The following is a 26,725-nucleotide window of genomic DNA, read 5'->3' on the forward strand; positions in this document are numbered from 1 at the left end:
TTAGACTTTTAGAACAACAGGGCCAGCCCCCAGACTAATCTAAAATAAATGCAATCTTCATCAAACCATGTGCCTTATAAACACGAACAGTTGTTCCAACTGAGCCGCAGAGATTTTTGGAATGAATTCTGTGTTCCTGATTACCCCTGAGACTCAGATGTCAACTTCGAGAACAAGTGGTGGCAGGGGTGGGCCTGTCGGGAGGCCTGCATCAGATGCTTTTTCATTTTTAATTCTTTTTTATAATGCTGTATATTTTTTAACAAGGCATAACGTTTTCAAAGGAAATATCTTTTTAAACAGGAATGACAAGTAGCTCTAAGAACTTTTTAAAAGAATCACTTTTTAAAAATTAAGATGATATTGTTAGGGCAGTTTAAGGTTCACAGCAAAATTTAGGGGAAGGTAGAGATTTCCCACATACCTCTGACCCCACGCATACATAGCCTCTCCCATTAAGAAGCCCCCCACACCGAGTGGTACATTTGTCACAATTGATGACTTACACTGACACATCATATTCACCCCAAGTCCATAGTTCACATTACCACTCACTCTTGGTGTTATACATTCTATGGGTTTGGACAATGATGTATCCATCATTATGGTACACGGTATTTTTACTGCTCTGTTCACATCCTTACCCCTAGCTAACCCCTGGCAACCACTGATCTTTTGACTATTTCCATAGCTTTGCCTTTTCCACAATGCCATACAGTTGGAATCATACAATATATATCCTTTTCAAATTTCTTTCACTTAGTAATATGCATTTATGGTTCCTCTATGGCCTTTTCATGGCTTGGTAGCTCATTACTTTTTACTCCTGAATAATGTTCCATTGTATGGATGAACCACAGTTTATTTATCCATTCACCTCCTGAAGGACATCTTGGTTGTTTCCCATTTTTAACAATTATGAATTAAGCTACTATAAATATCCACTACAGGTTTTTACTTCAGCTCCTTTGGGTAAATACCAAGAAGGATTATTGCTTAATTCTTTCAGAGTATACTTATTCTTGTAAGAAACTGTCCAAGTGCCTTCTAAAGTGGCTGTTCCATTTTTCATGCCACCAGCTGTGAATGAGAGTTCCTGTTGCTCCACATCTTCACCAGCATTTGGTGTTGTCAGTGGTCTGGATTTTGCTATTCTAATGGCTGTATAGTGGTAGCTCATAGTTTTAACTAGCATTTCCCTGACAACATATTATATAGAGCATCTTCTCATATGCTAATTTGTCATCTATATATCTTCTTTGGTGAGGGGTCTGTTAAGGTCTATGGGTCCATTTTTAAAATCACTGTTTGTTTCTTATTGTTGAGGTTTAAGGGTTGTTTGTATATTTTAGATAACAGTCCTTTATCAGATGTGCCTTTTGCAAATATATTCTCCCAGTCTGTGGCTTGTTTTCTTATTCTCTTGACATTCACAGAGCAAAAGTTTTTAATTTTAATGAAGTCTAACTTATCAATTCTTCCTTTCTGGATTGTACCTTTGCTGTTATATCTAAAAAGTCATTTTCATACCCAAGGTCATCTAGGTTTTCTCTTCTATTATCTTCTAGAGTTTTACAGTTTTGCACTTTACATTTAGGTCTACAATTGGTTTTGAATTAATTTTTGTGAAGTGTGTAAGGTCTGTGTCTAGATCCCTTTTTTTTTTTTTGTATGTCCTGTTGTTCCACCACCATTTGTTGAAAGACTATCAATTGTATTGCCATTGTATTGCCTGTGCTCCTTTGTCAAAGATCAGTTGACTATATTTATGTGGGTGTATTTCTGGGCTCTCTATTCTGTTCCATTGATCTAGTTGTCTACTCTTTCCTCAATACCACACTGTTTTTACCACTGTAGCTTTAAAGTAAGACTTGAAGTTGGGTGGGTTTGATATTTCAACTTTGTTCTCTTTCAATATTATGTTGGTTATTCTGGATCTTTTGCCTCTCAATATAAACTTTAGAACCAATTTGTCAACATCCACAAAAAAATGTGCTGGGATTTTGACCAGGATTGCACTGAATGTATAGATCAAGTTGGAAAGAAGTGACATCTTGACAATATTGAATCTTCTTACCCATGAACATGGAATATCTCTCCATTTATTTAGTTTTTCTTTGATTTTGTTCAACAGAGTTTTATAGTTTTTCTCATATAGCTCATGTACATATTTTGTTAGATTTATACCAAAGTATTTCATTTTGGGGGGTGCTAGTGTAATGCTGTTGTGTTTTTAATTTCAAATTCCACTTGTTTATTGCTGGAAATATTTATTTCCTTATATAGGAAAGTGATTGGCTTTTGTATATTAATCTTTTATCCTTCAACCTTGCTATTATCACTTATTAGTTCCAATAGGTTTTTGTTGATTCTTTTGGATTTTTTACACTGACAATCATATCATCTGCAAACAGTTTTATTTTTTCCTTCTCTCTCTATATGTATATACATATATATATACATTTCCTTTTATTGTCTTATTGCATTGGTTAGAACATCTAGTATAATGTTGAAAAGGAGTGGTGAGAGGAAACATCCTTGTCTTGTACCAGATCTTAGTGGGAAAACTTACAGTTTTTCACCATGAAATATAGTTATGGATTAAGTATTAGCTATAGATTGTTTATAGATATTCTTTATCGAGTTGAGGAAGCTATCCTTTTGCATTTTTTTTAAACTAGAAAAGTTCAAATGGAATCTCTCTGTGGGGAAGGCATAAATAAATGTGAAATAAAGAGGATTCATTTCAGTATTGTGATGGATTGAATTGTGTTCACCCCAAATTCATGTTGGTGTCCTAACCCTAGTACCTCAGAGTATACCCTTATTTGGAAATAGGGTTATTGCAGGTGTGATTTGGTAGGGTAAAATAAGGTCATTCTGGAATGGGTGAGCTCCTACTCCAGTATGACTAGTGACCTTATAAAAAGAATAAATGTCCTTATAAAATGAATATATGTGTGAAGGGACAGACACACACAGCGAGAAGGCTATGTAAACATGAAGACAAAGATGCAGGAGTTAAGCCTGCATCTATAAGCCAAGAAATGCCAGCAAACTGCAAGGAGCCAGGAGAAAGGCAGGGAGCAAATTCTCCCTCAGAACCTTCAGAAAGAACCAACCTGCCCATACCTTGATCTTGAACTTCTAGCCTCCAGAACTGTGAGACAATACACTTCTGTTATTTATAGCACTTGGTTATGGCAGGCCTAGAAAACCAATACAATAACTGTGAAATGTTTACGATGGCTTCCTTTTAGAGCTAGTGTAATTGCTACTCAAGATTTCTGAGAAAGGTTGTTCTGTTAGATGTGAATGAATGTTTGTGGTCCTGGTCTCTTAGCACCAGTGGTAAATCACAAAGATTTGGGTCACCTCATCCTAGTTGCAAGCATGAAGGAGACCATGTAAATGTATATTTCAGGAATTAGTCAGACTTATCCAGATTTTTCAGGACAAAAATCACTACAGGAAAAAATTGCTGTAGTGATTGCTGGAGACTTTCGATAATTTTCTTCAATAATTTTCTATTGCAAAGCCATATAACCCTTTCCTTTGTGTGTCTGATTGTCACTTATAACCTGTTTAGTGAGGTCAGTTAGACTAGGGTTAGAGAAGGGGTGTGAGCGACAGAGGGGAAAGACTTAGTCACCTTGCTGGGAGAATTGGGATACTGAATGGGGAGTGGGGTAGATGGAATTACAACTCTGTGATTCAGCTCAGTTTGTTTTAAAAGGAGCCCTTCAACAGTTTTGCAAACATTATTCCAAGCTGCCATTCAATAAATGTTTTTGCAGAATTTCATGTGCATATCAAGTGCGTTACTCTGGGGAGAGAATGCATTGTTTTCAGCAGAGGTTCAAAGCAAACTATAAAAAGTGATGTCGACAATAATTTGAAAAATCACTTTGTCAGGTAGGATTGGCTTTTTGAGATGACATTAAAGAATCTTTATTGTTTATTTTATATTTATAATACTGAAATACTCTGCACCAGCCAGTGCTTTACATAGCTTATTTTTAATACTTTAAAGGCACCCAGGTGGTTATTATTGTTTCTGTTTTGCAGGTGGCAAATCAAAGGCTTAGAGAGGTTAAGTAATTTGCCTGAGGTCACAAAGCTCATACAGGGTCAGGACTCATATCTGGCTCTGTCTTGCTCCAAAGACTCTGTTTTTATTCTAAGTCTCCTGCCTCTTTATTTGATGGTAGTCTTTTATTTGAGTTTCATTAAAGCCAGTTGTAAGCACCAATTATGGTAGGAGGCATTCTTACATGGTGTAGGACTATAAACAAAGTAAGCTCTAGATTCTTTCCAAATTCCAAGATTCTGCAGTACTGTGAGAAACCCAAGAAATTCTTTGGGTATCAGGGCCTTAAACAGGATGACTGGAAGTCCTTCCCCTTACAGAACGTCTGCCAATTGCAGATCCAAGGATCATGTGGCTCCCTTGCTTAAAAGTCCCCAATGGCTTTCACCTGAACTGCAAAATCTAGTCTCCTTGCCCTATTCCATGAGCCTTAGAGAAGGAGGGAGGGCGTTATTAATAATTAAATTGGGCTAAAGAGTGGTAACTGGGGTTACTTGGGGCCAACCTGAACGTCTGGTCATTTCCCCTCAAGTTTCTACCTGATCTGTCCTCACCTCTCCCACTTCGTGGCCCTTAAACCTCCCTTCATCCCCCCTCTTGGCTGCACGGGTCCAATTTCTGGGTGGTGAACACAAGACTGCTTGTTTCTGTTTCAAGGAGTTGGCTGTCCTTCTGCTTGGAATGCTTTCCCCAGACACTCACAGGCCTCCTCCTATCTCACTGTTGAGACCTCAATTCAAATATTTCCTCCACAAGAGTGGTCACCGTGCGCAACCAAGGTTCCATGTCCCTGCCCCCCACTCATCCTCTCCTATCGCAGCCTCTTTCATCTACTTCCTAGCACTCGGCACGTGTATTCTTCTGCAGATTCATTGTCTGAATCCCTCCACCAATAGACAAGCTTCTCCAGGGCGGGGACTTCATCTTGTTCACTGCACAGCATGTAGCAGTTTCTCAAAATACACATGTTGGTTATCTGGCTGCCTTTAAAAGAATGGCAGCTATTAAGATATCTTTCCTGTCTGTAAGAGTAGAGATGCTTTTGTATAGAGCAAAAGGATCTGGGCCTGTCCACCTCTCCATCCTCGCTAACCACCCAGCTCCTGCCAGCTCTGGCCTTCTTACAGTCCCGCCGGGTGGGACTTTCCTCCCTCTTTCATTATTTCTTCTTCTTGTCCTGGGCCTGCACCTCCGCTGGAATTTCTTCTTCTCTAGACCATGCCCTCATGGTATCCTACATTTCTATTATCCCAACAGCCATTGCACTTTATAATCTTTATCTGGTTAATTGTTTCTTCTCTGTTAGATTATCAGCTCCACCCAGAAGGGGTCATTTTCTGTATTCTGAAATCTGGGGTGTTGTCCATGGCATTGTACTTGCTTAGTGAATGAATGAATACAAAAACATGCAGATCTCTCAACATATCTGCTTCACTCTGGCACTCTCTTAGACTTTTACATCTTTGCCTTTATCCTAAAAATATAACAGTTCCACACTCCAGGCATCAGCATTGGATTTATCACCACCTCCTGATTCATCCTCAATTTCTAGATGTTAGGAGATCCTGCTGCCCACAGCATCAGTGCTAAGCTAAAAATCTTCAGCCTCTTATTAGCTCTCAACATCTAATGAGTCACCACATGTGGTACTTGTTTAAAACTGCCTTGCTTTTTTCCATTGCCGGGTGCCAGATATCTGCTCTCTTGTCCCTTTAACAGAAAGTCTCCTATTGCCATCATTATGGTCAAAATTGGTGAGTACACCTGCTGTCAGATTTTAGTAGATCTCATGGTGTGCAATCAGCTGTTGTTTGAGCTGTCTAATTTCAGCATTAGAATATTGGTAGATCACATTCTGCTTGGCACAGGGCAGCAGATATGTGGTTCCAGAAGCAAGTTAGATGCCCCAACTACCTCTGAATTAGTATGATGCTGAAATCAAGATTATGGGCATAAATGTACCCTTAACCTCAGCTAGTTGTACACCAAATGATAGTGGGGGATGCGTGTGAAATAGTGAAAACTTTGTCATCACTCTTTCTTATTTGTATTAAGGATAGGTCTCCTAATTCTTTAAGGATGTTTGTATATGCACAGAGACCATCCATCATCGTTCCTGTGGAGACGCCGTATAATAGGAGCCCTGGACCAGGACTTCATGAGGTCAGATCTCAGTCCCCACATGCTTGTTATGTGGCCCAGGGTAAGTGTCAGTTTCCTCGATTGCAAAGTGCAGATTATAGGAGTAAACAATTTATAGGGTTGCTGTATATGTGATGTGCTTCCCCTGTACTATGGCTTATATCATCCGACTCCTCCTCTTCATCATCATCATTACATTCTAGTTTCTACCCAGTCAACAAAAGCAGAGAAACATCTATCTGGTAGATCTTTTTTGTAGCAAAACAAATTAAATTTTAATTACTACCAACATCACACTTGTATTTGGCCTAGGACAAATTACATTCGGTGGAGGAAGAAATGATGAAAGTATCTCTTCACATTTTAAAGCTGTTTAAAAAGTCATTACAATAAATTGTCCTGCTATAATTCACGTCCCTGTTCTATTTTTGCTTACCTGTCACCCTTCCTCCACACACTGTTTTGGCAGATCATCATCAACTCGTGGTTTATTGCAACTGCTTATAGGTCTGTGCAAAAGGAGGTCTAAACTAAGGGAGGTTTCTGAATACTTTTTCTTTTTAAGAAAACTATGGAAGTAACCCATACTAGTTGTAACAAATTTAAAGAATATAACAGAATAAAAATTATAGCCTAAACAAAACAACAATTAGAAAAAAATCCTCTTCCATTACAATCCTAATTCCCAGAAATTACCATGGATAACATTTTGAAGTATACTGGAGTATATCCTTTTATATCTCTCTGTCTGTCTCTGTCTCTCTGTGTGCTCACCCCTAAAAATCAACACGTCACATTTTATCTGTGATTCAGGGCCCAGTTCAAATGGCATCTTAATTTCCTTTACTTACTTCTGTAAGTAAGCCTAGGCTCCCTGAAGTCTTTGTATCTATCTTTTAAAAATGCTATTTCTAACTTCATATTTTGTGTTTTGTTTACACACCAATCTTCCCTGCTACACACAAACTTCTTGAGGATAATATATGAGTCAAGATTCATCCTGTTGTAAGAGATAAAACCACAGCTTAAGCAAAACAAGATAATGTATTAAATTAAGGACACTGAGTCCAACAGGCTTCAGGTGTGGCTGGTCCAGAGCCTCCATCTCGCTCTCTCCTGAACTTTGCTTTTCTCAACTTGGCCTCATCCTTCTCACAGGCTTTTTTTAACATCATTTCACTGAACAATTCCTTTTGAAAGAGCACCTCTTTGCTCATAAATCTGGCAAACCAGTTCCAAACAAGACTCTTGCTCATAATTCTGGCAAAACAGTTCCAAACAAGACTCATGCTCATAAATCTGGCAAAACAGTTCCAAACAAGACTCTTTTCTTCTTTTTAATTAATTATTTATTTTTGGCTGCGTTGGGTCTTCATTGCTGCATGGGGGCTTTCTCTAGTTGTGGCGAGTGGGGGCTACTCTTGGTTGCAGTGTGCATGTTTCTCCTTGCGGTGGCTTCTCTTGTTGTGGACGGAGCATGGGATCTAGGCACATGGGCTTCAGTAGTTGTGGCATGTGGGCTCAGTAGTTGTGGCTCACGGGCTCTAGAATGCAGGCTCAGTAATTGTGGCACATGGGCTTAGTTGCTCCACGGCATGTGGGATCTTCCCGGATCAGGGCTCGAACCCAAGTCCCCTTCATTGCCAGGTGGATTCTTAACCACTGAGCCACCAGGGAAGCCCCCAAACAAGACTCTTATTGGTCTATCTTAGGTAACTGATCTGTCCTGAGCCTGTCACACCAGGTAGAAGACAGGAATGTGTTGATTGACCAGCCTGGGTTGTGAGCACTGTCTTGTGCCTGAGTACGTGCAGGAGAAGAAAACAGAAATGGATGCTGGGAATCCAGAGACATGCTGGCGACCAGGTCCTCATCTGACTTACCCTTAGGTCCTCTGTGGTTCTTAGATGGTGCCTTGGTGTGCACTTGCTCAGTACTCAAATATTTGCTGAGTGAAATGACCACATCCTTTAATTACTCTCCACCCAGTAGCAGGTGAAGAGGGGGCAGTAACCTTTCCTCAGGTATTTTGGGCTCTTTGAGGTCTGTTAACAGAATTAAGAGGACCAAGTTTTGCTGTTTGGAATTGTTTCCTTAAAAGAGTTCCATGAAACTGATTTTATGTAAAGGGAAAAGAAAGCTTAAGGGAAAGAGATGCCTGTATGTTGTAGCAAAAAGTGGGGAGAGAAAGAGGTATTTATCTGGGTCTCTAAAACTTCAGATTGATTCCCTGTGCCCCTCCTGCTTCCTTGTCCCCTTGTGCCAGGATGGCACCAACAGCTTCCTTTGCCCTTTGGTTCCCAGCTGGCTTAGCTAACAAGAAATTAAGGGCAGGAAGTGAGCAGGGTGGGGTGTGTGTTCCTCTAACTTCTGCATTGCCGGTCATTGCGGGTTGGCTGCAAGAAACCAGAGTTTGTTTCATAGATTTTGATACTGGTTCCTTCCTTTTGCCACTTCAGGCCTGTGGATGACAGGGGCTACCAACACTGCATGTTGATGGTTTTCCTAAACCCCTTTCACACCTTTACAAACACAGTTAACCCTTGAATAACACATAACATAGTTTGAACTGCATGGGCCCACTTATACACAGATTGTTTTCAATAGTAAATACTACAGTGTTAGGGGTCTGCGGTGGGTTGACTCCGAGGATTTGGAACCGCAGATACCGAGGAACCACGAAGAGTGAGTTATACTCCGATTTTGACCATGTGGTGGGTCAGCACCCCAACCCCTGTGTTGGAGGGTCAACTGTAGTCTGTTTGCTGAACTCTCCTTAAATTGCCAGGTGGAGTGTTCTCTGCATTTCCTGTTGGGTCATTGATACTTGCCCAATCAAAACAACAAACAACAACAAACAACAAACAAAGCCTATATTCTGATAAACTTAAAATGTTTATTTCAGGGGGTAGAGTGGGGAGAAAGACAAGTTGGTTTTTGGCAGCTCTATCTTTGGAAACCTGAGTCTTCATACTTTGTAACATTTGCCCCATTAAAACTGCCTTTGATGGTCATTCTCATGAAATGTATTGGTACAAAAACTTTTTTTTTTTTAAGAAATAACATTACTCCAGGCCCAACAGCCAGTCGGTATTTATGAATTTTAATATTTTGAAAGCTAGAGTTTTATTTCTAGAGACAAGGAAAGCATAAATCCATTGGTCCTCTTAACTAATGAAATAAGAGGAGGCAGAAAAAAACATTTCACTAATCACCACTGCATCGAAGCTGTTTTAATGAACCGATTTTAAAGGAAATAGCTGAACAATTCCATTTTCGTGTGGCTCAAATGAGAAAAAATGCTTAGAGTTTTAAAAAAGAAAAGTGTTTCTCTCCTTCCAATTAAAGAAAATTAATATTAAGGTATTTCCAATGACTATCTAAAAGCATTGTGACCAGGTATGCAGTTTCATCATGTTCTTTGGTTTTAAAGTGAGTTACTTTTGCAATGAAGGCAAGATGTATTATTCTCCTTTGCTGTGACATTTACTCCCAGCCTGTTTATACCAATGCAGCTGCTGTGAAAGTCAGTGCTTTTTCTTTTTCTTTCTTTTTTCATTCTCTTTTCATTTTAAAGGCATATATGCGAGTCATCTGACCCAGGTTGCACACAAGCTATACAGCGTATGGTTGGGGTAAAGAACATCGTCTTTTGTTCAACAGTTTTTGTATTTCTTTCCAATCTTTTGCTTCTCTGGTCCTCAAATAAGGCTAATTACAAAGAAAAAAAAAAGGTGGGACTGGTGGAAAGGGAGGCTTTAAAACCATTCCTTTTGCAGCAAGGAACAAAAGAGAGTACCAAGGGCATGGCTAGGCCTCAACAAAAAAGAAAAGAGAAAAATCACCTAATGAGTATGTCGAGATAAGTGCCTGTGAAGAAAACTGACAAAAAAAGAGCTTTTAGTCTAAAATCCATAAATAAGTGTGCATCAGATGGGTACTAGAACAGTTTTAACAAGACAGGCCATGAAAACTCTATCCCTCTATGCAAGAGCTACACGCCTTACAGAAATCTCCTTTCTTTATAAGATATTTTTCTTTCAAATATTAATTTAAAAAGAAATACTTGAAAATTAAGATGTTTTATTCATGTCTCTGAATCCATTATAGAGTGGGTACCACATAAAGGGTTGTTTTTGAGATATAATTATCAATGCTGCTGGCTTCTTAGAGGTCAAAGGTTTTGCATGAACATATGAAGTTGTTCATGAAGAAAAACTGAAAAGAGGAGATTCTGACCTTGGAGACTACTGTGGCATTTTCACTTTTCAAATGGAAGAAGTAGCAGATATATTTGAAGTTTGTTAACTCTATATAGCTCTTCTTTCTGTCTTTCCTGATACGTTTGAGCCTTGCCTCCTGTTCTGAAATTAGGAGACTGGTATTGCTGTACTGGAAGCAATGATGGTTCAGACATAGAATTACAACCTGCCTGCTTTTGGTTGTTCCCTCAGCTGGTGCAGCAATCTTTTCTAGACTGGTGGTTTAACTGAGCAGGTAAACACCCTAGCTCTGAGGTCAAGCAGATTTGGATTCAAATGATGCTCTATTACAGTCCTCCCTCTGTATCTGCAGGGGAGTGGTTCCAGGACCCCTGTGAAAACCAAAATCTGCGGCTGCTCAAGTCCCTTATATAAAATGGCTTAGTGAAGTTGGCTCTCCATATCCATGGATTCTGCACTCCCGGATTCTGCATTCGTGGGTATGGAGTGCCAACTACACTTACTAACTGTATTGGCCAAACTTGTCTTACTTGTAAAGATGGAGATAAGACAATATGCCTATCTGAAAGATTTATTGTGAGAATCAAATGAGAAGATATTTGTAAAGTGATTATCGCACTGCTTTGGTGCATGGAAAACAATCAGTAAATGGTAACTATCATTATAATTATGATCTCATTGCTATGCTGAGAACCTGCACTGTCCTAAACAATGTGGTCCACAACCCTTCCAGACTCAGTGCCATAAAGATGAATATCAGCCTCCAGATATTCATAGGCTACAACCCCCGCCACAAAAAAAGCAACCAAAAAACCCTACCTATAAATAAAAGAGAGAGAAAAAGAAAGTAGTATAATGAAAGAGTCACACGTTTACCTAAATTAGAATCCCCACCAGTTGGAAAGCTACGAAGCTGTCTGGTATTGAAATACCAGAACCAACACTGCAGTTAGGAGCATGATATTTCAATATAGTAAACATCTCTTAGTAAAATTCTGAACAAAACAAAGGACAATCTTCCATGGATTTACATGATAGTTACATTTCTGGAAAAGTCGGTGAATCTAAAAATTGTGCTAAATATACTTGGTGTTAATATGAAAAACAAAGTTATTTTTTCATCATTTTAGCTTTCATCATTATAGCTGACAAGTAACATAACTGAGTGAGTGTAATGCAACCTAGGACAGGACATCCAAGAAATAACTACATGCTTGTGTTACCGAGAGTGGGTCCGGCTCCTCACCGCTCAAAAGCCAATAAAGAGGCAAGGTTAGTGGAAAGGAAAGTTTGCTTTATTTCAGAGGTCAGCAACTGGGGGAGGCGAGGGCATACTCCTGTCCAAAGGTCAACTCCCTCGACTGACAATCAGTGGGTAAGAGCTTTTATAGACGGAGGGAGGGGGCTACATGCAGAAACAGCACAGTCAGCTCTGACATGTACTTCAAGCCAGCAGTGATACACCTCATAAGTAGTTATACTCTGTGACAACTTCATTAGACAATTCTTTTTCATAAGGAACACTGGAGCCAAAAGTATGGTTAGAAGTAAAATAATAGCTTTCCATTAGATTTAAAATTTTATTTTTTTTACGAATATTTCTCTCTGAGATGTCTCAGGGGTGCTCTGGATAACTCAAAGTTAGCTAGAGAAAGAAACTTACAATCTGTTATCAAAATCAGCTCAATATTCCAGGAGAACTTTGTTCTCTTAACAGAGAGAAAACCAAATTCAGTCTTGCATCAGTTTACTGTTAATAACAAAATTCATTTACCTAATTAAACTCAATCTAATTTTAATCCTGACAATGTACAAAATTCTTTTCTCAAAGTTCCTTTTTCACAAACCTTTTAGCACTTTCTGGATCCAGATTAATTTGTTCCTTGTTTTCCCATACAGAAGCAACCAGCCCCAGGACAAAATTATTCTCCTTGTTTTCCCAACAAAAATATCTCACCTTTATACTTTCTCTTGCTGACAACACATATCGTACTTGCTTTACATACTGAAATGCTTCCCTTACCATTTTTACATATTACAGTTTTTAACCTTGAAAACCTTAACAAAACCAAGAAACAAGTAATTTAACTGTTATATCAGCATTTTTTGATTGGCAAACTTAACATATTTCATCACCTTTAAAAACATACATTTTTTTCATAGCACAATTTCTCTTTAATGGTACAAGATGTTAGTTTAATAAACCTAAGCCCTCTTTCCTCTCTCTCTTTTTTCTTTTTTCTTGGCTTGAAGTTTTACTAATTTACCCAAGGCTGAAGTCTCAGGCAAAGTGGGCTGTGTTTGTATTTTAAAGACACGATAAAAGTTAACTTCAAGCTTTATCCTAGGCATATATTTGTTCTCTCAGGGTCAGAATTCTGAAAACGATATTTTATCAAGCAAGCTTTCTCTAACTGCATATGCAAAAAGAACCAGTTTTGGAGTTTCAAAAGAGTTTCATCTTAACCAATTTTCTCCAGAGTCTAAAGAGTACTGTTGCCATACATTGGTTAAAAAAAAAAAATCATCTTTTTCTTTAGTCATAGTTTTATAGCTAAAATTTTTCTTAATGAATTGAACCTGAATTTCCCATTTTACAAAAGGCAACAAGAATACCAATCACACAAATGCAATACATACTCACACACCCGAAGACAGAACTGTCACAAACCCTCCAGAGGATGACTGATACGGAGTCCCAGACAAACACTTCCCAACACAAATGGGCCTTGACGTCAGACACAAGTCAGCACCAATTAGGAATACACCCAAATGACGCTTAGTGCTCGCAAAGGGTCCTCAACGTCAGAAACACGTCAGACCAATTGGCAAAATGCCCAAATAGCACCCCATGCTCAAAAGAGAAGTTTTCCGGACACACACCGGTGTACTTACTCACCCTTGAAGCTCGTCAGCTCGTCCAGAGGCATCTTTCCGTTCCACCAAGGAAAAGCGTACGTTGGCAGCCAGTGCCGAGCAGGGGAGAAACAGGGAGGAACCCTGAAACAAATGGTTTCAGCAGCTGCTAGGAATGTCGCCACCAAACCCCTCTCAGGGCACGGCCAGTGAGCCACGAGCAGAGGACTGCTCACAGCCTTTCTAACACATCATCATGGCGGCCGCTCTGCTTGGGAAAACCTGGGAGCCAGATATCGCGAGATCCCAGCCTCACGTTGGGCGCCAAAATCTGTTAGTGAAAGTGGGTCCAGCTGCTCCCACTTAAAAGCCAGTAAAGAGGCAAGGTTGGTGGAAAGGAAAGTTTGCTTTATAGTGAAAGTGGGTCCAGCTGCTCCCACTTAAAAGTCAGTAAAGAGGCAAGGTTGGTGGAAAGGAAAGTTTGCTTTATAGTGAAAGTGGGTCCAGCTGCTCCCACTTAAAAGTCAGTAAAGAGGCAAGGTTGGTGGAAAGGAAAGTTTGCTTTATTTTGGAGGTCGGCAAATGGGGGTGGCGGGGCAGACTCCTGTCCAAAGGCCGACTCCCCCCACTGACAATCAGTGTGCAAGAGCTTTTATAGGCGGAGGGAGGGGGCTACATGAAGAAACAGCACAGTCAGCTCTGACGCTCATCTTGAAATTGGTCATCCACCAATGGTCTGACCACCATCACCTTGATTGTTTTAAGTACAGTTAGTCTTTAATTCCAGGGTTGGTTTGTTCCCGTTTCTTTGAGGCCAGCTCTTGGAATTGTGGCAGCTTATGTCATGGTCATGATGTAGTTAACTTCTTCCACCTGGTTTTAGTCTCTGTAAGACAGCTCACAGGATATGGCTCAGAAAATTATCTATAGCCCTTGAAAAGGAACTAAAGTCCTTCACTTTTCTTAATGACTAAACTATTATTATTTAGTCTTGTTGGACTGTTTTTCTTTGTTTCTGCATTTCTCACTTCTCTGATTAAACTTATTCTCTGGCTAAAGTTTTTCCACAGACAAAAGGCAGGTGGAGGACATGGGTGGGGGGGAAAGACCATAGGATCCTGCTCCATTTCAATTCCACTCCTGGGTGTACATCTGGAAAATATGAAAAACTCTAATTTGAAAAGATACATGCACCCCAATGTTTATAGCAGCACTATTTACAATAGCCAAGACATGGAAACAACCTAAAAGCCCATCAACAGATGATTGGCTTAAGAAGATGTGGTACATATATACAATGGTATACTATTCAGCCATAAAAAAAGAATGAAATACTGCCATTTGCAGCAACATGAATGTACCTAAGAGTATTATACTTAGTGAAGTAAGTCAGACACAGAAAGACAAATATTATATATCACTTTTTGTGGAATCTAAAAAAAAAAAAAAAAGAATCTATATTCAAAACAGAAACAGAGGGCTTCCCTGGTGGTGCAGTGGTTGAGAGTCCGCCTGCCAATGCAGGGGACGCGGGTTTGTGCCCCGGTCCAGGAAGATCCCACATGCTCCGTGGCCGCTGAGCCTGCACGTCCGGAGCCTGTGCTCTGCAACGGGAGAGGCCACAACAGTGAGAGACCCTTGTACCGCAAAAAAAAAAAACAAACAAACCAGAAACAGACTCACAGACATACAGAACAGACTTACAGTTACCAAAGAGGAAAGGGAGGGGTGGAGGATAAATTAGGAATTTGGGATTCACAGATACACACTAGTATACATGCAATAGATAAGCAACAAGGATTTACTGTAGAGCACAGGAACTGTATTCAATATCTTGTAATAACCTATATGGAAAATAATCTGAAATATATATATATATATATATATATATATATATATATATGAACCACTTGCTGTACACCTGAAACTAACTATTGTAAATCAACTATACTTCAATTTTAAAAAGTTATGCTGCTGAAAATCAAAATCAAAACCAAAAAAACCTGAATCTGGTGACTTTTAACAGCAGAGGCGTATTCCTTGCTCATCCTTTATGTCATCACAGTTCAGCCGGGGACTCTGCTTCTTACCTCCTTCCTCTGGATCCTTGATAGACGGTACACCCATCATTCCAAAAATGGCTGGGCTCACAGCAGAGGGAATGGAGCTCTGGAGGCCTTGAACTAGCAATTTAATGCTCTAGCCTAGAAGTGACACAAGTTACTTTCACTCATTGGTGACATCCCCTGCCCAATCAAAGGAAGTCAGGCCGTTGTCCAGAAGATTACAGATTGGAATTATTTGATGAATAACAGCAAAGACTACTGTAGTAGGCTGAATAATGGCCCCCAAAATATAAGGTCCCACTACCTAGAACCTGTGAATGTTACCATACTGGTAAAGGCCTTTGCAGACGTGATTAAGCTGAGGATCTTGTGGTAGATCCTAAATGACACAACAGGTGTTCATGTAAGATAGAGAGGTTGTGATATTGTAATTTATTAAAGGAAATATATATTTCACTTTAGTCCCCTCCCTGGCACAGAACTCCTAAATAAAATTCTTGGAATTTCCTGTGATGAGAGCTTTAAAGGTGTCTTTTGCTATGTTAACGAGTGACTTTTGGAAAGCCCTCCCACCTAAGGATGGGAGATGGTTGCTGGTGGAGCCAACGCAGTGATGAGAGGTTTGGAGATTTCAGTCCCACCCCCTGACCTCTGGGGAGGGGAGAGGAGCTGGAGGTGATTTAATCACAGGTGAAGCATTACCTGTGGCCAATAATTTAATCAGTTGTGCCTGTATATTGAGGCCTCCATAAAAAAACCAAGAGAGCTTCCCTGTTGGTGAACATGTGGGGGTCTGGGGAGGGTGGTGCACTCGCAGAGGGCAGGGAAGCTCCAAGCTCCTTCCCACAGACTTTTCCTGTGTGTCTCTTCCATCTGGCTGTTCCTGAGTTCTATCTTTTCACAATAAACGGGTGACCTAGTAAGTAAAATGTTTCTCTGAGTTTTCTGAGCTGCTCTAAAAAATTAATCAGACCTAAGGACGGGGCCAGTCAGAAGCACCTGGACTTGCAGTTAGTGTCTGATGTTGGGGGAAGGGTGAGGATGGCCGTCCTGCAGGACTGAGCCCTTGACTTTTGGGATCTGACACTCCCTCCAGGTAGATTGTGTTAGAGGTGAGTTGAATTGTAGGACACCTTGGTATTAGAGAGGTACTTGGTGGTGTGGAATAAAAACACACATGTTGGAATTGGTGTGGAAATCTTAGAGGCTGAGGGAGATTTGACACACACAGAAGAGGAGGTGGCAATGTGACCTTGGAGGCAGAGAGTGGAGGGATGAGGCCACAAGCCAAGGATGCAGGCAGCCGCCAGAAGCAATTCTCCCCTTGAGCCTCCAGAGGGAACACTGCCATGTTGACACCTTGATTTATGCCCAGTGATACTGATTTTGGACTTCTGGCCTCCAGAACGTGAGGGAATAAATTCCTGTTGTTCTGCACCACGACGTTTGTAGTAATTTGTTACAGCAGCTGTGGGAAACATATAAAACTAACATATTAGGGGCTTTCCTGGTGGCACAGTGGTTGAGAGTCCGCCTGCCGATGCAGGGGACACGGGTTCGTGCCCCAGTCTGGGAAGATCCCACATGCCGCGGAGCGGCTGGGCCCGTGAGCCATGGCCTCTGAGCCTGTGCGTCCGGAGCCTATGCTCCGCAACGGGAGAGGCCACAACAGTGAGAGGCCCGCGTACCGCAAAAAAAAAAAAAAAACACGAAAAAAACCCTAACATATTAGGTATGGTAAATGTGTTTCAGGTTCTCACTTTGAGACAACTAAACTCGTCCCTTTTGCATAGTCACATGACTATGACCACCTGAAAGCCAAGCAAAGATGCTAATCTGCTAAACAAAGAGGCACCAGGGGAGAGACCTGGACTTGGGGACTTACAGGACTGAGAGAATCACGTAGACATTCTGCACTGGGTTTGCACTGCACTATCTTCAAGACCTTAGAAAATTCTCATTAAAAGTTATAATGCTGACTTTGTTAAAAATACCGTGGTCCCAGGGAGCACAGATGCCTGCAAGAAGCTGGCTCAAAATTGGCAAGAAGAGCAGAGCAACGAATAGTCCTTGGTCTGTAAGTCGGGGGCTGAAATGGCAAATGAAAACCAGGGAAGATCTAGGAAGGTCTGAGCACTTCTCGGGTGTTCCTGGGGGAAAGAAATAGAGTCAGCATCTGGATTTCCTGAGATCAAACAGAGTGAGACTCAAACTACTGTGATTCGGCATTTAAAGGAAGTGTGACACGAAAACAAACTGAAAATTTTAAATCATAGTCCTTATAAAGCTTGGAAAAACATGCAGCACAATGCCTCATTATACTAACAAAGGAGCTGAGGCTCACAGGAATCATCAGAGTCTCAGTTTCCCTGTCTTTAAAGTAGGAAAGGTGGACAAGATCTTCTTAAGTAATTTTAAGCGGTGGAGGGAACGGCTGCTCGGCGGGGGGGTGGGGGGGGGCGAGTGTTTGCTGCAGATTGTGCTGAGTTATCAGCCTGCTTTCTGATAAAATATTAAGGTTGAGAATATTTGCCTCACAGCTAAAATTTACCATTTGTTTCTGAGGCTTTTGCTGCCTGTGTTTCTGTCACTTCTTTCCTCATTGTACAACAGCCCCAGCCTTCTGACAAACCTGCTTTGGAAACTGGCCAAGAAATGCTAGCTTGCTCCCAGGGCCGAGTGATGGCATGTCACGTTCTCATCTGGAAAAAATGACTCCAGAAAAGGCCATTTCTCCTTGTATTACCTATTGGTCCACCAGCCACCTTTAGGCCAAATCTGTCAGCCTTCTGTGTGTCTGCTCCAGGACCAGGCCTGAGCCTGAAACTTCTTTTGTACCAAGGAAACTTCCAGATCAGCCCCACACTCCTCACTTGGCTTCTCCGTGGGCAATAAAGCAGCAAGTTCCATCACCGATGTCCAAATGGCAAATGAGAAGTGATGGTTTGAGTAGAAGGTACTGTCTGGAAAAGAAGAGAAAGGCAGAGCTTGTGACAGAGCTGTTCACACTTTCCCTGCACAGCTGGGAGACATTAGCTGGATTTCCCCAGACTGGTCTGCTTTCTGGCACCGGTGAGTTAAAACCGCCCCCAGAGCCTCCAAGTTTAGCTGGACTTCTATCATACGCATTTATCAGCTAAATCACCAAAAGTCGCTTTCAAATATTCATGCAAAGCTGCATCTTTACCCAAGGTCAGGAGTTCAATAGAAGTTAGCAAAAAGGAAAAAAAGGAATGGCAGACAGAGGGCAAGAAAACAAAGAGAAAATATGGATAGATTACCTCGGTTCAAAAGTTGCTTTCTTGGGCCTCCCTGGTGGCGCAGTGGTTGAGAGTCCGCCTGCCGATGCAGGGGATACGGGTTCGTGCCCCGGTCTGGGAGGATCCCATATGCCGCGGAGCGGCTGGGCCCGTGAGCCATGGCCGCTGGGCCTGCGCATCCGGAGCCTGTGCTCCGCAACGGGAGAGGCCACAACAGTGAGAGGCCCGCATACCGCAAAAAGAAAAAAAAAAAAAAAAAAAAAAGTTGCTTTCTTTTCGAGGGAGTTTGTGCTCCAGAAAGTAGATAAAAGATAGTTCTGCAATAAGTAGGGTGGAATATACAGTAGGAGAATGAACACAAATAGTATTTCTATGTATGTTGATTTCTACTCCTGCCACCCTATTGAGTGGATGGTAAGGAGGTTAAGCATTTGAAATGTAGTAAACAAATAACCCACATTTCAGGATGCTTTCTTTACTACACTTATATCCAGCAGTCTGGTCTGCCTCTATCAAAGGCTGTCAAATGATTTTATACAAAAGTTATATGTAAAATCTGTTTAAAACAAAATCTGTTTTGTAGCAAGATATGTGGTCTTTTTATTGCTTTTGTCAAAGCTATCTTAAATCAGACATCAGAAAATGTTTTTTATGAATACCTTTTAAATCTTGTGTTATTTGCATAGTGGAAGGGAGAAATCCAAAACAGAGCCTCAGAATAGAAAAGGCTGGATTCCAGCCCTACCTCACAGCGAAATAACAATATTTTCAGAGTGTCCTATAACTATGGGGCACAGCATCCTGTTCCCTTCACTTTAATGGGAACTTAATTATGAAAAATTCTACTTTTCTCAATATCAAGTGATCTATTAACAGCTTCTGATTGCATAGTCAGATGCTATCTCTGGACCTTTTATTTATACCTCACCTTATTCTAGCAGAAATCCCAAGCTGCTCTATGGGCCAGCTTATAGGATTTTGATGTAGCTTTCAGATTTTAAATGTTTTTCTGAATCTATACAGCAATATCAGAATGGATTTTGAAAGTGTCAGTTCTGATTTAAAATGGCTTAAAACAGGATTGTGTCTAGAAATCTTCATTTATAGCTTGTACCTAAATAATTTAATCCTGCTCACTTAAATGATCTATGTATTCCCTTCTGCCCCAACGTATATAAACATTAAAAAAAGACAAACATCCTTCCACATGTTAATGATATAATCTTAGTATTACAATATAAGAATGGCCTCAAGAGTAATGACACCTGCCCACCGATTCAGAGGCCGCGGCGTCCTTGTGTGCCTCACGGGAGCCCTCGTCTGTGGGCTCCGCTCTCTCCCTGGGTCATCACCTCGTCAACTGCACGCGAATAGGCTCACGTCTCCGAAGTAAAGCAAAACCTGTGCACACCCCTTGTTTCTCTCCAGATACCAGGCCAGCTTCCCTTTCGGTTGCCAGCTGCTGGAAAGCGTCGTGTTCCCTCCCTACCGAGTCCCTGGCCTCGGCAACCCTGGGCTGGGGGCCACGAGAGCCCGCCGCCCTGCTGAGGCTGAGGCTGAGGCTGGAACCGCCGGTCCACGGTCCGCGGGGCGGGCAAGGCTGTCCTGCCATCCTGAGCGCTCCGTGCCATTGGCGTTCGACCAAGTGGCAAACGGAACCTCGGGCGGTGGACTGTCATACAGAAACGAAGGTGGGTGTGGGGACTTCCGCAAACTGGAAGGAACCGCGAAGACTGCAGGGGTCCAGGCTCAGCCCCCTCTCCCTGTCCTGCGACAGCCGAGGCCCAGAAGGAGGGGGAGGGGAGAAGGCACTGCTGGGCATCAGGCTGAGAAATCACCTGCATCAGTGCTCCCCTTAAGGAAAGGCAGTCACTCGCAGCTCCACAGTCCAAACTCGCCCACAGTAACTCCGAGGCGGCGAGGCGGCAACGGAGAGTGAACTCCCTGAGACTAGGGGCCATATGTCTTTGGGCCCTCAGCAGGACCCAGCACAAGACTGGTACAAGGCATGCTCAGCAAATGTTTGTTAAATGGTGTTAGTAGACTTCCCCTGTGAAATCATCATGGAGAGACGGAGGAAGATGGCGGAAGGGTAAGACGCGGAGATCACCTTCCTCCCCACATATACATCAGAAATTCATCTACACGTGGAACAACTCCTACAGAACACCTACTGAACGCTGACAGAAGACCTCAGACCCCCCAAAAGGCAAGAAACTCCCCCACATACCTGGGTAGGGCAAAAGAAAAAAGAATAAACAGAGACAAAAGGATAGGGACGGGACCTGCACCAGTGGGAGGGAGCCGTGAAGGAGGAAAGGTTTCCACACACTAGAAGCCCCTTCGCGGGTGGAGACTGCGGGTGGCGGAGGGGGAAAGCTTCGGAGTAGCGGAGGAGAGCACAGCAACAGGGGTGTGGAGGGCAAAGCGGAGAGATTCCCGCACAGAGGATCGGTGCCCTCAGGCACACACCAGCCCGAAAGGCTTGTCTGCTCAGCCGCTGGGGCGGGCGGGGCTGGGAGCTGAGGCTCGGGTATCGGGTTTCAGTCGGAGCGCAGATAGAGGACTGGGGCTGGCGGCAGGAAGAGAGCCTGAAGGGGTTAGTGCACCACGGCTAGCCCGGAGGGAGTCCGGGGAAAAAATCTGGAGCTGGCGAAGAGGCAAGAGACTTTTTCTTCCCTTTTGTTTCCTGGTGCGCGAGGAGAGGGCATTAAGAGCGCTGATCAAAGAAGCTCCAGAGACGGGCGCGAGCCGCGGCTAAAGGCACGGACCCGGGAGACGGGCGTGGGACGCTGGGGCTGCTGCTGCTGCTGCCGCCGCCACAAGGCCTGTGTGCGAGCGCAGGTCACTGTCCACCCCCCCCCCCTTCCGGGGAGCCTGTGCAGCCTGCCACTGCCGGGGTCCCGGGACCCAAGGACGGCTTCCCCGGGAAAGCGCACAGAGCGACTCGGGCTGGTGCAACATCACGCCTGCCCCGCACTGCGTGCCCCTCCCTCCCCTCGGCCTGAGTGAGCCAGAGCCCCCGAATCAGCGGCTCCTTTAAACCCATCCTGTCTGAGCGAAGAACGGACGCCCTCCGGCGACCTACGCGCAGAGGCGGGGCCAGGTCCAAGGCTGAGACCCGGGAGCTGTGAGAGCAGAGAAGAGACAGGGAAATCTCTCTGTGCAGCCTCGGAGGCAGCGGATTAAAGCTCCACGGTCCGCTTGATGTGCCCTGCGTCTGTGGAGTGCATGAATGGACAGCGAATCATCCCAAATTGAGGAGGTGGACTTTGAGGACAAGATTTCAGACTTTTTCCCCTTTTCCTCTTTTTACAACGAATTATCCCAAATTGAGGAGGTGGACTTTGAGAGCAAGATTTTCGATTTTCTCCCCCGTTTTCTTTTTGTGAATGTGTATGTGTATGCTTCTGTGTGAGATTTTCTCTGTATAGCTTTTCTTCCACCATATGTCCCAGGGTTCTATCTGTCCGTTTTTTTTTTCTTTTTCAATAATTACTTTTTTATTTTAATAACGCTACTATATTTTATACTTTATTCTATTTTACTTTATCTTCTTTCTTTTTTTCCTACCTTCCCTTCCTCCCTCCCTCCCTCCCTTCTACCTTTCACTCTTTCTTTTTCTTTCCTTCCTCCCTCCCTCCCTCCCTTCTGCCTTTCACTCTTTCTTTTTCTTCCTCCCTCCCTCGCTCATTTCTTTCTTTCTTTCTTTCCGTCCTCCCTCCCTCCCTCCCTCCCTCCTTTCTTTCTTCCTTCCTTCCTTCCTTCCTTCCTTCCTTCCTTCCTTCCTTCCTTCCTTCCATTCTTTCCTTCTTCCTTTCTTTCTCTCTCTCTTTCTTTCTTCTACTAATTATTTCTTTCTACTTTTTCTCCCTTTTATTCTGAGCTGGGTAGATGAAAGGCTCTTGGTGCTGCAGCCAGGAGTCAGTGCTGTGCCTCTGAAGTGGGAGAGCCAACTTCAGGACATGGGTCCACAAGAGACTTCCCAGCTCCACATAATATCAAGTGGCGAAAATCTCCCAGAGATCTCCATCTCAACACCAGCACCCAGCTTCAGTCAATGACCAGCAAGCTACAGTGCTGGTCACCCTATGCCAATCAAGTAGCAAGACAGGAACACAACCCCACCCATTAGCAGAGAGGCTGCCTAAACACATAATGAGGCCACAGGCACCCCAAAACACACCACCAGACGTGGACCTATCCACCAAAAGGCAAAATCGAACCTCAAACACCAGAGCACAGGCACTAGTCCCCCCCACCAGGAAGCCTACACAACCCACTGAACCAACCTTAGCCACTGGGGACAGACACCAAAAACAACGAGAACTAAGAACCTGCAGCCTGCAAAAAGGAGACCCCAAACACAGTAACATAAGCAAAATGAGAAGACAGAAAAACACAGCAGGAGAAGGAGCAAGATAAAAACCCAACAGACCTAACAAATGAAGAGGTAATAGGCAGTCTACCTGAAAAAGAATTCAGAATAATGATAGTAAGATGATCCAAGATTCTATTTCCAAGATCCAAAGTCTTGGAAATAGAATAGACAAAATGCAAGAAACAGTTAACAAGGATTTAGAAGAACTAAAGATGAATCAAGCATCGATTAAAAACACAATAAATGAAATGAAAAATACTCTAGATGGGATCAATAGCAGAATAACTGAGGCAGAAGAACGGATAAGTGAGGTGGAAGATAAAATAGTGGAAATAACTGCTGCAGAGCAAGATAAAGAAAAAAGAATGAAAAGAACAGAGGACAGTCTCAGAGACCTCTGGGACAACATTAAACGCACCAACATTTGAATTATAGGGGTTCCAGAAGAAGAAGAGAAAAAGAAAGGGACTGAGAAAATATTTGAAGAGATTATAGTTGAAAACTTCCCTAATATGGGAAAGGAAATAGTTAATCCAGTCCAGGAGGCACAGAGAGTCCCATACAGAATAAATCCAAGGAGAAATTCGCCAAGACACATATTAATCAAACTGTCAAAAATTAAACACAAAGAAATCATAGTAAAAGCAGCAAGGCAAAAACAACAAATAACACACAAGGGAATCCCCATCAGGTTAACAGCTGATCTCTCAGCAGAAACTCTACAAGCCAGAAGGGAGTGGCAGGACATAATTAAAGTGATGAAGGAGAAAAACCTGCAACCAAGATTACTCTACCCAGCAAGGATCTCATTCAGATTTGATGGAGAAATTAAAACCTTTACAGACAAGCAAAAGCTGAGAGAGTTCAGCACCACCAAACCAGCTTTACAACAAATGCTAAAGGAACTTCTCTAGGCAAGAAACACAACAGAAGGAAAAAACCTACAATAACGAACCCAAAACAATTAAGGAAATGGGAATAGGAACATACATATCAATAATTACCTTAAATGTAAATGGAGTAAATGCTCCCACCAAAAGACACAGATTGGCTGAATGGATACAAAAACAAGACCCATATATATGCTGTCTACAAGAGACCCACTTCAGACCTAGAGACACATACAGACTGAAAGTAAGGGGATGGAGAAAGATATTCCATGCACATGGAAATCAAAAGAAAGCTGGAGTAGCAATTCTTATATCAGACAAAATAGACTTTAAAATAAAGACTATTAGAAGAGACAAAGAAGGACACTACATAATGATCAAGGGATCGATCCAAGAAGAAGATATAACAATTGTAAATATTTATGCACCCAACATAGGAGCACCTCAATACATAAGGCAAATACTAACAGTCATAAAAGGGGAAATCGACAGTAACACACTCATAGTAGGGGACTTTAACACCCCACTTTCACCAATGGACAGATCATCCAAAATGAAAATAAATAAGGAAACACAAGCTTTAAATGATACATTGAACAAGATGGACTTAATTGATATTTATAGGACATTCCATCCAAAAACAACAGAATACACATTTTTCTCAAGTGCTCATGCAACATTCTCCAGGATAGATCATATCTTGGGTCACAAATCAAGCCTTGGTAAATTTAAGAAAATTGAAATTTTATCAAGTATCTTTTCCGACCACAATGCTATGAGACTAGACATCAATTACAGGAAAAGATCTGTAAAAAATACAAACACATGGAGGCTAAGCAATACACTACCTAATAACGAAGTGATCACTGAAGAAATCAAAGAGGAAATTAAAAAATACCTAGAAACAAATGACAATGGAGACACGACGACCCAAAACCTATGGGACGCAGCAAAAGCAGATCTAATGGGGAAGTTTATAGCAATACAATCCCACCTTAAGAAACAGGAAACATCTCGAGTAAACCACCTGACCCTGCACCTAAAGCAATTACAGAAAGAAGAACAAAAACCCCCCAAAGTTAGCAGAAGGAAAGAAATCATAAAGATCAGATCAGAAATAAATGAAAAAGAAATGAAGGAAACGATAGCAAAGATCAATAAAACTAAAAGCTGGTTCTTTGAGAAGATAAACAAAATTGATAAACCATTAGCCAGACTCATCAAGAAAAAAAGGGAGAAGACTCAAATCAATAGTATTAGAAATGAAACAGGAGAAGTAACAACTGACACTGCAGAAATACAAAAGATCCTGAGAGATTACTACAAGCAACTCTATGCCAATAAAATGGACAGCCTGGAAGAAATGGACAAATTCTTAGAAATGCACAACCTGCCAAGACTGAATCAGGAAGAAATAGAAAATATGAATAGACCAATCACAAGCACTGAAATTGAAACTGTGATTAAAAATCTTCCAAAAAACAAAAGCCCAGGACCAGATGGCTTCACAGGCGAATTCTATCAAACATTTAGAGAAGAGCTAACACCTATCCTTCTCAAACTCTTCCAAAATATAGCAGAGGGAGGAGCACTCTCAAACTCATTCTACGAGGCCACCATCACCTTGATAGCAAAACCAGGCAAGGATGTCACAAAGAAAGAAAACTACAGGCCAATATCACTGATGAACATAGATGCAAAAACCCTCAACAAAATACTAGCAAACAGAATCCAAGAGCACATTAAAAGGATCATACACCATGATCAAGTTGGGTTTATTCCAGGAATGCAAGGATTTTTCAATATACGCAAATCAATCAACGTGATACACCATATTAAATTGAAGGAGAAAAACCATATGATCATCTCAATAGGTGCAGAGAAAGCTTTCGACAAAATTCAACACCCATCTATGATAAAAACCCTGCAGAAAGTAGGCATAGAGGGAACTTTCCTCAACATAATAAAGGCCATATATGACAAACCCACAGCCAACATCATCCTCAATGGTGAAAAACTGAAACCATTTCCACTAAGATCAGGAACAAGACAAGGCTGCCCACTCTCACCACTCTTATTCAACTTAGTTTTGGAAGTTTTAGCCACAGCAATCAGAGAAGAAAAGGAAATAAAAGGAATCCAAACTGGAAAAGAAGAAGTAAAGCTGTCACTGTTTGCAGTTGACATGATACTATACATAGAGAATCCTAAAGATGCTACCAGAAAACTACTAGAGCTAATCAATGAATTTGGTAAAGTAGCAGGAGACAAAATTAATGCACAGAAATCTCTGGCATTCCTGTACACGAATGATGAAAAATCTGAAAATGAAATCAAGAAAACACTCCCATTTACCATTGCAACAAAAAGAATAAAATATCTAGGAATAAACCTACCTAAGGTGACAAAAGACCTGTATGCAGAAAATTATAAGACACTGATGAAAGAAATTAAAGATGATACAAATAGATGCAGAGATGTACCATGCTCCTGGATTGGAAGAATCAATATTGTCAAAATGACTCTACTACCCAAAGCAATCTACAGATTCAATGCAATACCTATCAAACTACCACTGGCATTTTTCACAGAACTAGAACAAAAAATTTCAAAATTTGTTTGGAAAAACAAAAGACACCGAAAGCCAAAGCTATCTTGAGAATGAAAAACGGAGCTGGAGGAATCAGGCTCCTTGACTTCAGACTATACTACAAAGCTACAGTAATCAAGACAGTGTGGTACTGGCACAAAAACAGAAAGATAGATCAATGGAACAGGATAGAAAGCCCAGAGATAAACCCACGCACATATGGTCAC

The 26,725-nt window shown here is 41.8% G+C and overlaps 1 protein-coding gene across 1 annotated transcript in view; it reads right to left on the reverse strand.

Moving 5' to 3' along the window:
- Window positions 1-13,512, reverse strand: part of CMC1 (C-X9-C motif containing 1) — a 123,119-nt gene extending 109,607 nt beyond the window's left edge. The window contains exon 1 of the mRNA XM_081246104.1: window positions 13,355-13,512. Within this exon, the coding sequence (XP_081102230.1) occupies window positions 13,355-13,385 (31 nt within the window). The 5' untranslated portion in view covers window positions 13,386-13,512. The remainder of the gene's footprint in view (window positions 1-13,354) is intronic.
- Window positions 13,513-26,725: the final 13,213 nt, after the last annotated feature.

Source organism: Mesoplodon bidens (genome assembly GCF_964165515.1).
Source record: "Mesoplodon bidens genome assembly, chromosome: 10".
NCBI classification, from domain to species: Eukaryota; Metazoa; Chordata; class Mammalia; order Artiodactyla; family Ziphiidae; genus Mesoplodon; species Mesoplodon bidens.